The sequence below is a fragment of the Fusarium sambucinum genome, chromosome III, assembly GCF_050947815.1.
Source record: "Fusarium sambucinum isolate potato_lamoka chromosome III, whole genome shotgun sequence".
Taxonomy (NCBI): Eukaryota; Fungi; Ascomycota; class Sordariomycetes; order Hypocreales; family Nectriaceae; genus Fusarium; species Fusarium sambucinum.
Genome location: NC_139292.1, coordinates 5,193,265 through 5,203,203, shown reverse-complemented (window position 1 = coordinate 5,203,203; position 9,939 = coordinate 5,193,265). Strand labels below are relative to the sequence as shown.

Below are 9,939 nucleotides of genomic sequence, written 5' to 3'. Positions count from 1 at the left end.
TGGGTACTACGCCAAGATGACTAGATTCTCGACCCTCCCAGCAGGCGAAAAATGTATAGACAGAACCAATCAAAACTTGGGTCACTGTCTGTCCTTTGAGGCTTGGCTGGGCGAATAGCTGAGGCGTCGTCAACTGGGTCGTAGAATAGAGCTGTTGGGAGATCTGAAGTCGAAATCAAAGCATGTGATAGTCCCATAGATGCATATGCTGTAGTTAGGGTGGTAGATTATGGATATAGGGATACGTCATAACAAAAATGACTCCATACCGGGAGCCTCGGGGAGCGACGAATGTGTTGGAGTCTGGCTGGTGAATTGATTGTTGAACATGATGAGGGAAACTGGGCCTTTTTTATCCTTTCAGTAGAGCTTGAAGCCTCTCAGCAGTACCCATGATATATTCTCCGAAATACCTTCGAAATCAAGGTTCCTGAAAGCTCAAAACTTTGGTCGACGTCGATGAAAGTTGCAGGTGACACAGTGATCCAGCAGGGAGGTGAGCATGGGGACGCAGAAATAAAGCACACCAGACCAAAGTATACAATACTTGGAGAAGAGGTGGGTGTAAAGTTCCGAGGCAACCCCACATGGCTGGGATGATCGAGGAGATGCTCAGACCAGGTCAACGGGTCCAATTACCGTTCAACTGTCGTCTTGCAATGTGTTTCCCCAAAAGCTTGACTACCTCACCCCCAAGTAGTAGTTACACGCCCGCGGCTTCCACCTTCCGCGCCGTTACCTACATACACGCGGGCAGGGCAGTCACGGTGGGCTCCCCACCCGTCATCTCCAACACCAACACCGTCTGCCCCTACCTTAACCACTTTACCTACCTTGCCGTGCCGTGCCTACCTACCTAAGTCGACCACTACTGTACATACCCAGGTAGTTAAACACCACCACTACCACCACCTCCTCCACCCTCCTTCCCAACCCTCCCATCCTCTTCTCGGCCACTACTTACCATTTGACCTTTTTTACAAGGTATTTCCTAACCTTTCCAGGCCAAAATTGCAACTATTGCCCTATGAAGGCCCGAGCAGAAGAAGCCGGGCCCTAGTTGCTCCTCCTTCTGTGTCCTCCTTCATCTGGGACGCGAGTGATGTGACGCATTGATGCACGTCTTTTACCACATGCACTTTCCGTCCGTTCAAACTCACTTGCTGTCTTGGTCCCCTGTCGCTCTTGTTCACTTCCGTCTTTTGAGTAAAACCACACAACTCTGCAATCATACAGTCCGACGACTTCTCTTCAGCTTCAACCTCGACATGCCCTAAACGACAATATTCCTACTTATCTACCAAGTCAGCTCAACCGTCTCTACAGTTGCTCGACGTTTATATAAGAAGCACATGCAACGAGAGTGTACATTTGATATATGCATCCACCCAAAATCTATAAACATCCGCGAACCATTCTTTCGTCAACATCAGCATTTCAATCTGCTTGTCCTCACATACCGACCATTCGACTTCTAGAACTCCCACGGTCCGTACCGCGAGTGACTCCTTTATACTTCAAGCGCAGCAAATCGAAAATCGCCAACCGTCCTGAAGTCTTGTTCTCGCACACTTCCTGCCATGTACCAGGCAGCGACTGGTTCAATTTCTACCTGCATCTACTTTTGACGTTGGACGAAGAACTCTACAGTTTTCTGGCCCGTCTGTGGAAGGACTGAAACTACGCCAACCAATACTATTAGCTGGCCCAAAATCTTAAAACCAGTATTCTCAGCAGAAACTCCGATATAACGAAGACGCATCCATGCTCGTGGTACAGCACGCTCCAAGGATGGGTTCGTCGCAGCCGCCCCCAGACCCTTTTGCGCCCTTTGGCTGTACGTAAATCACTTGCCCGAGTCTTCTGTCAGGGTCAGAGACCAAGATGCTGACCTGAATCTTTCCTAGATCAAATACCTTCTGATCAAGATCCTCCTATTGCCGATCCGCCCGAGCCCGCCCCTGGTGCTCCTCTCTTATCAGACAATGACAGCAAATTCCTTTCAACCTTTTTCGACGACTTCACGGCTGACCATTACAACATGTCCTTCGGCGAAGGTTTGCACTTCAGCGAGAATTGGTACGATCTTCCTCCGCAGTTTGTAGGGTCCAGTACTTCGTTTAGCCAACAGCCAGGATCTTCGCTAGGCGAGCCGTCGTCACAAGGGCTTTCTCATAGCATCCATGAATTTCACGGTGTAACATCCATGGGATCCAATATGATGCCTCCTCCGCCGCCACCCCCGGTCCATTTACAACGCCATAGTGAGCATCGACATGCCTCTGACGATGTGCTAAATGCGGCTGCGACTCTCATTCAAAACGGTCTAAACCAGCGACATCATTCCAATGGAGTGGATACTTCCGCACAAAGATCAATAGGTCCTCCTGTTGGCCATCTCCGTCACCAGCCATTGGAGGAATTTCGTGAAGAACAGCGACGCAGCCTAGCAGCCAGCGAGCAAGAGCACTATCCAGACTGGAGTACAGGGGCGCATGAATTGCGCCAACATCGAGTACCACCCATTGAATACCAGTGGGGTTCCGATGCCAATTTCAACCAAGTTACCTATACTCCAAGCTCAGAGAAGGAAACCAGCGAGTCTCTATCTAAAGATCAACTGGGGATGCTCAATTGTTTGGCCCAAAGTCAAAGTGCCGGCAACACGCGGCCTAGCAGTCCGCTCCAAGCCAAAGCACAACTCCCACATAGCAGGCTATCTGAGTTCACTAAAGTGCAGGAGGTCAATACGCCCCCTAGGAAAAGGAGGAAGAGTAGAAACAGCAGGGATGCTCTAAATGATGAGACACAAGACGAGGCCGGTGCCCCGAAGCCTGTCCGAAGGCGAAAACCCAAGGCGGAGCGTATAGGCTCGATCACCTCCCCTGTTGTTAATGAGGTTTCAGGCGGAAAGCGTCGTAAATCGGCGGCCAACACTGCCAAGCTGTCGAGAGAAAATCTTTCGGAAGAACAGAAACGCGAAAATCACATAAAGAGCGAGCAAAAGCGGCGTACTCTTATCAAGGAGGGCTTCGACGATCTATGCGAGCTTGTTCCTGGACTTCGCGGTGGTGGTTTTAGTAAAAGCACCATGCTTGCAATGGCCGCGGAATGGCTGGAGGATCTACTTAAAGGAAACAGAGCTTTGGAGGCTCAGATTGCCACTTTGGAGGAGCACCCATGAGCCTCCCTAGTCAGCCAGGGATGGTGTGCTGTACAAATTTATAGACATGCGGCGGGTGGTAATTCTTTCGAGTCAGAACCAAGAGAGATGGGCGGCCATGTCTTGGTGTGCACCGGCGTTAGTGGAAGGGATGGTTCCCCTTTTGGCAGCGAACCAGCTTCAAGCTGGACGTTGAGGTTTGTTCTGTTGGCGCGGTAGGATACCCGATATGAGTCGTAATAACGATGTACGAGTTTAGGCTAGATCATGGCTTTGAAAAGCCACGAGATGAGAGGATGTTTTGATAATGCAAGAATGAAAGGAGCAATCAGATTTAGCAGTTTCGAACGAAATACATACTACGCACATATATAACAGATACCAATTTGATCTCTGAGCGTTTAAATCCTCAAGTGTGTCACGATGGTAGTGTGAGAAGGTTAGGTCAGTACTGATGATCAATGGCTATTTCGGGAGATGTTGAAGTTTAAGGGCTCAAATTACCCTGAGCCTAAAAGGAATATATTCATGGTTACACATTACATATGCGACTTCGCAACTTGTGATCTCGTTCTTTATCCGGTTTGCGCAAGGTGGAGCTTGTCTGTGCCTTTCTGATAGTTTAGTAGGTATTACCCTGGGTGATCGTGACTGGCATTGCTCGATCATCCATGAAGGATTTGAGGCTGTTTAAGCTGTGATGGAACCTCAAAGATGATTGGCTGCAAAGACGACATAATTTTTCTTTTTCCGATACCGTCGGGGACTTGCAGGATTGTACGGGTTGCTACCTTGATAGGATTCGGGTCGAGAGCAGGTTTGAGAAGGTTGCTATCCCCTACGGATATGAAGGATTGAGGACTTGTCGGAAGTTGATTGAAGGATTAATTAATCATGTCTATGATTTACTGCCGTATATTCATGTATATATGAAGACTGGTGTTTGGTTCACTATAGTATGCATTCCGTTTTGTTCTTCTGTACTCTTTCTCTCAGGAACACCGTAGTCATTCTCTATTTTGAGGTATTCCCTTTCGAACACCCTTGAAACTGGTTGTCAAGTACAGGTTTATTGACCATGAAGATCTCAACCTCAGTTGTCACTGGCGCCTTCGCCCTCTTTACTACAACATCTGCATCAGCTATCGGTAGACATGACGGACACTATTCCAACTACATTCGTGAGGCCGAGCCAACATGCATCACTCCTGGTGTTATTCCCAATATCACCGGCTCTCAGATCCGTAACGTCGGGGTCGTCCTTTTCCAAGCATTCGACATGATGGATGTCTTCGGCCCTCTGGATCCTCTCCAACTCATCTCTCTCGGCGTCCAGCAGCTCAACCTTTACCTCATAGCCGAGACACTGGATCATGTCACCACAGCGCCTGTAGCTATGAACAAGTTCGACTCGAGCTTCTTCCCCATGATCCCACCAACCAACACTTTCGACGACGAGCTCGAGCTAGACCTTCTCATCGTTCCTGGCGGTGCTGGCGCCCGCAACCCGGACCTTCAAGCTGTTACTAGCTATATCGCAAAGATGTATCCCAAGGTCAAGGTCTTGATGACTATCTGCACCGGTGCCGGTGTCGCGGCCAGATCGGGTATCTTGGACGGACATATGGCAACGACTAATAAGAATGCCTGGGCCACAATGAAGCAGATGGGCCCCAAGGTGAATTGGGTATCTCCCGCGCGTTATGTTATTGACGGAAAAGTCTGGTCTTCTTCAGGTGTAAGTTCTTGACGCTTCTTGAAACTACTCCATGTTGTCTAACCTGAGACTCACGTTAGGTCACTTCTGGTCTGGATCTTATCTTTGCTTTCATCACCACGTTTTGGGGCAAGGAGCAGTCAGAGCGTCTCGCAGGGATGGCTGAGCATGTCCCGCGCGATGCGACAGATGATCCATTCGCAAAGCACTATAACATCCCACCCACTGAGGCCCAGCCTTGCTCTTAAACATGAGCAACGGCTTTGACATTGATACACACGTATTGATGGGTTGTCAGTTAGCTCATGAGTGTTGTTATGCTGTCGGTATGGCGAGACATGTGTCTTTGGCATGCTAGGTTAGCTTTTTGAACTTGAATATCATTGGTGTCAGCTGTAATTCTAGTCTTGACTGTTTTCAGTGGTTAAAAAGAACAAGCACATCCGCCACCAGGCTGTGTTGCAGTAAAAATGGATAAGCAAATCTACCGAGTTTCAATTGTAAGGCTCACATAACCCGGACGGCTTGTAACTCCTTTGTGAGCTTAGTTTTGTTTGATCCCGTTCTACGCCAAATCAGTATGGTACAAATATCCCTTCTCTCTTCGGGCCTACCCGTCTTCACATTCCGATATCCTTTAAACGCCAGGCTCTGCTCGCCATGATAATTAACTAAGATCCATCTTCTCTTCGCCGTTGCTTGCAGCAGCGTCTACTGAGAAGTCCACTGCACCAGTGTTGCCGATCAAACGCTTTTCCGATTCGGCTACAAACTTGATGCTGCGCGCAGGGTCATAGAAGAGCTGGAAGCTGCGTTGCACATCGCCGACTTCGACTTGCTTGGACTTCCGTTTAGCGGAGACGAGCTGCGAGGTGGTGATAAGATTGCTGGCGTAACGAAGGCCCGCCTCCTGGCCGATCTTTGTAAGAAGGGCGAGAGCGTCGGGGTGTACGTCGACCTCTTCTTCTTGCGCTCGAATAGATAGAATCTGCTTGATCTCCTCGGGGGTGTAGGAGTGCGTGTTGATGATGGAAACTCGGTCCAAAAAGTCGAGGGGTAGTCCGTGAGGGCTGCGATAATCAGTACCACGAATGCGTGAGTTGCCTCTGTTGCTGGCCATAATGACTACAGGGGCCAGATCGTCCTCGAGAGCTCGATTGATGTATGAGAAGCACTCAATGTCAAGCATGTGAACTTCGTCAATGAACAACACACCAGGAACGATCTCGGCCTTGCCCTCTTCCTTCCACTCGCCAACCTTGGTGTTGATTTGATCTCGAATCTCGCTTCGAATCTCTCCGGTATCGCCTGAAAATAGAGCCAAGAAGCCCTGTGTCCTCGAGTTGATGACGTCGATTTCGTGAAGAGTCACAGTATGTACAACTTCTTTTCTCTTCTGAAGTTCTCCGTCGGGGCATTGAAGAAATTTTGTATCGACGCCCATGGCATCATAGTCGCGAGATCGAGCGTAGGATCGGCCGAGTTTGGTGATCTTGCCAGAAGACTTGTCAATCGAGATGATATCGCCAGCCATAACGCGCTCCTTGGTCATGGCATCAATCATCTTGCTACCCATATCATAAACTGCCTCCATGTCGGTTGTCTTGATGGTCAGCTTTCCCTGCTTGGCACTACCAGTAACACTGCGGTCAATTTGAATCTCAACAACCTCTCCTTCCATGATTTCACTCTCTTCCTTTATTCGTACACCGATCGACTTTCGGAAAGCTTGTGTGAGGGCTTCGGTCTTTGACATTTCTAGCGAAAAGATTTCTGAAGACGCAAGAGTTGTGAAAGGGACATCGGGGCCGAGAGATTGTGCCATACCCATGGCAATAGCGGTCTTTCCAGTGCTAGACACAGTTCAGTACGCGTCGTATAGTAGTTAAACGCCTTAGTCAACATACCTAGGGGGTCCTGCAATAAGAACCGCTCGGCCTGCAATCTTTCCTTCCTTGATCATTTGTAGCATGACAGCAGCAGCTTTTCGCGCCTTCTCCTGTCCAACGAGGCCCTGAGACGATGCCCTAGGCTCCAGAGTAGTCGCATCGACACCGAGACCACGAATATGAGAATGGGCCGCGATGAGGTTGAGACCTCTGAGGTCCTTAGACTCTGACACGGTCATCACGGGCTATTGTTTGAAACCTAAGTAAGTAACAAGCCAAGTAGAGGAGAATATCGCACAACTTACAGCAGCCATCTTGTTGCGTGTTATGCGCAAGCAAAGTCACGAAATATGAAGAATTGGAGTGTATGGTTGTTTGATGGAAGAAGGCCTTGGATGAACGAGGCTGGAAGCTACTAGGCAAGGTTGCGCGAGAGCTGCACGACCCCTTCGCATACGTTATCAAAAAATATGTTAGTACGCGACTACTAAGGTAGCCGATGCATTGACGCCACATTTTTGCCATGCACCGCCATATGTGATCGAGAAAATACCTGTACTACCTATGGTACATAGGTACTTAGTAAAGCAACGCGGGTATTCGTATAAGTACCTACCTACTAATTTACCTATAAAAACTGCCACTAATATAGACTGGGCATATTATAATAACTTTATAGATTTAAAGGAGGGACAAGTGAATTTTACAGCATGTCTCTTATTACTAGGATAGGTACTTTGTTCCAGCTAAAATGGAAGTCTTGCGTTTGAAATCTTAGTACCTAGGTCCCGTCGGTCCAGTCAGGGATCACGTTGGGCCCCACCTGCATCGCTACTCAGCGGCAGTTAGCATCATGAAATCGTCCCAGCCCAGTCCAGGCCAAGTAACAATCGCGAATACGTTTAGGTATCTATACAGACTAAACTAAACATTGTAGATAGTACTTATATAGTACTATATTGCCTTTATAAGGCATTATATTATATACCTAGGTGCCTGGCATAAATAGAAGTTAAAACTCAGGTATATTTACTTTATTATATAAAAGAAGGGTCTTTTAGTCTCTATAGGTACCTTTATAGACTAGTAGGTACTAAGTTAACTTAGGTATTTACTTATGCAAGAGGGAGGCATTTTTAAACATAGGTCTATAATATAGTCTTAGAGACTTAATATAATTTTAATTATAATATAAGCTTAAAATAAAATATATATAATATTAAAAAAATACTATTTATTAAAGGGTTAAAATTATATTAAAATATATATAATTTATAGTATTTTTATTATATTCTATAAATATTATACTTATTAATAAATATAATATTAAAATAAATATTATCTTATTATAATAATATACTATTATTCCTATAAGAAAAAATAAAAGCTTTATTTTTTTATTTTTTATTTTTTTATAATTAAGATAAAGAATTAAATATAAGACCTTAAATATATTTATAAAAGCTATAATTTAATTACTATAGTATATTATATAGTTATATTATCATAGGTTAAGTCCAGCGGTATAGGTAAACAGAGAATGCTTTAGGTATAATAGATTCTATAGCTATAGATAGGCATTATAGGCAAGTCAGGCTCTATTAATAAGATATAGCTTAAGGAGCTATATTTAGGATTTAACTAGTAATCTAGCTAAAGTTATAGTAATAATACTATTACTATATAATTAAATCTACTTCTAGCTATAGGGTAATTAAGTCTAGTCTTAGGCTATAATAATACCCCCTCTCTTTAGTATTAAGCTCTATTAAAATAGATTACTAAGGTCTAGGCTTATTAAGGTATTTTCTATAGAAATTTACTATAATCTATATAATATTCTCTATATAGACAGTAGATATCTCTATTAAATTAATATAGCTAGCCTATTTTATAATATACTTTAGCCTAAGGTAGCCTCTTTAGCCTTATTTATCTTATTATAAATTAATAATATCTTTAACCTTTTACTTTTTTATTCCTTTAGCTTTTATTAATAATAGTAATTCTAAGTTTTATTTAGGTAATAGATCTATAGCTATAGGCCTTAATAGGTTTATATAGAATATAAGGTAAATCTTTATATTAATAGGTAATTCTAGTTAATAGGCATATAGGGAAATAACTTTACTAATCTTTAATAGGCTAATATTCTTTTAATCTAGTTTCTTTTATAGTCTTAAGGTTTTAATATTCTAGGCATTTAACTAGATAAGGTTTCCTTTTTAATATTATTAGGCTAGCTATTTATATTAATTTACTTAGGCTTTATAATAAGCTTAAGCAGTAATACTTTTTACTCTTAAGTACTCTAGGATATTATTTATAGTTTTTATAAACTATTCTATATCTCTAGTAATAGGGATTTCTTTAATAGTAATTATAAATTTAAAGCCTATTTATAGGTAAAACTTATAATTTATAAAGAATAAAGATATACTAGTAGTTTTAGATTTTAAAGAGTTTATTATAAACTCTATTAAAAGAAGCTATTAAGTCTAATTATCCTATAGGTATAATATATAGGCTTATAGATATTATTTTAATATAGTATTTAGCCTCTTAGTCTATTTATTTATCTTAAGGTAATATATAGTAAATAGTAGTAAATTAATTAATAGCTGCTATATAAGCTTTTTCTAGAATTCTATTATAAATTAAAGTCCTTAATTTAATACTATAGTCTATAAAAGCCTATATAGCTTCTATATTTCCTTTAAGTAATAGCAGGCTATATTTTTAATATTATAGATTCCTTTATATATAATAATATATCTTATTTTAATTAAATAATAGGCTATAATTAGGATAATATTATTTCCTTTACTAAGTAATAGGTATATAATAAAGTCTATTAATATATATTACTAGGCTTATTTAGGGATAAATAAAGGTTTTAATATACCTTATTTTACTTCTTAGGCTAGGTTAACTCTTTAATATATATAGTAATTTTTAACCTATTACTTAATATAAGCTAGTATTCTAGGCTAATAGTAATCTTAGGAAAGTAGGTTATAAGTATAAGTATAACCTAGGTATCCTACTATAGGGTATTTATAATAGGCCTTTAATAAGGCAGTCTTAAGAGGATTATAATTTAAGATATAAATATAGTCTTAATATAATAGTTATTCCTAAATAATCTTATATTCTATAAGTATAATCTT

The 9,939-nt window shown here is 42.4% G+C and overlaps 3 protein-coding genes across 3 annotated transcripts; 2 read left to right on the top strand and 1 right to left on the bottom strand.

The window, feature by feature from the left end:
• Positions 1–1,764: 1,764 nt before the first annotated feature.
• FSST1_011917 (basic helix-loop-helix domain-containing protein) lies at positions 1,765–3,184 on the top strand (the record flags this gene model as incomplete). Its single annotated transcript, XM_083235095.1, has 2 exons — positions 1,765–1,837; positions 1,908–3,184. 2 exons carry the CDS (start codon positions 1,765–1,767, stop codon positions 3,182–3,184), a joined length of 1,350 nt encoding a protein of 449 aa, XP_083081613.1.
• Positions 3,185–4,241: 1,057 nt separating this feature from the next.
• On the top strand, positions 4,242–5,128 carry FSST1_011916 (class I glutamine amidotransferase-like protein; the record flags this gene model as incomplete). Its single annotated transcript, XM_083235094.1, has 2 exons — positions 4,242–4,901; positions 4,961–5,128. The coding sequence occupies 2 exons, from the start codon at positions 4,242–4,244 to the stop codon at positions 5,126–5,128; spliced, it is 828 nt and encodes a 275-aa protein (XP_083081612.1).
• Positions 5,129–5,547: 419 nt separating this feature from the next.
• FSST1_011915 (RuvB family ATP-dependent DNA helicase reptin) lies at positions 5,548–7,008 on the bottom strand (the record flags this gene model as incomplete). The annotated part of the gene is made up of 2 exons (XM_083235093.1): positions 5,548–6,733; positions 6,788–7,008. 2 exons carry the CDS (start codon positions 7,006–7,008, stop codon positions 5,548–5,550), a joined length of 1,407 nt encoding a protein of 468 aa, XP_083081611.1.
• Positions 7,009–9,939: the final 2,931 nt, after the last annotated feature.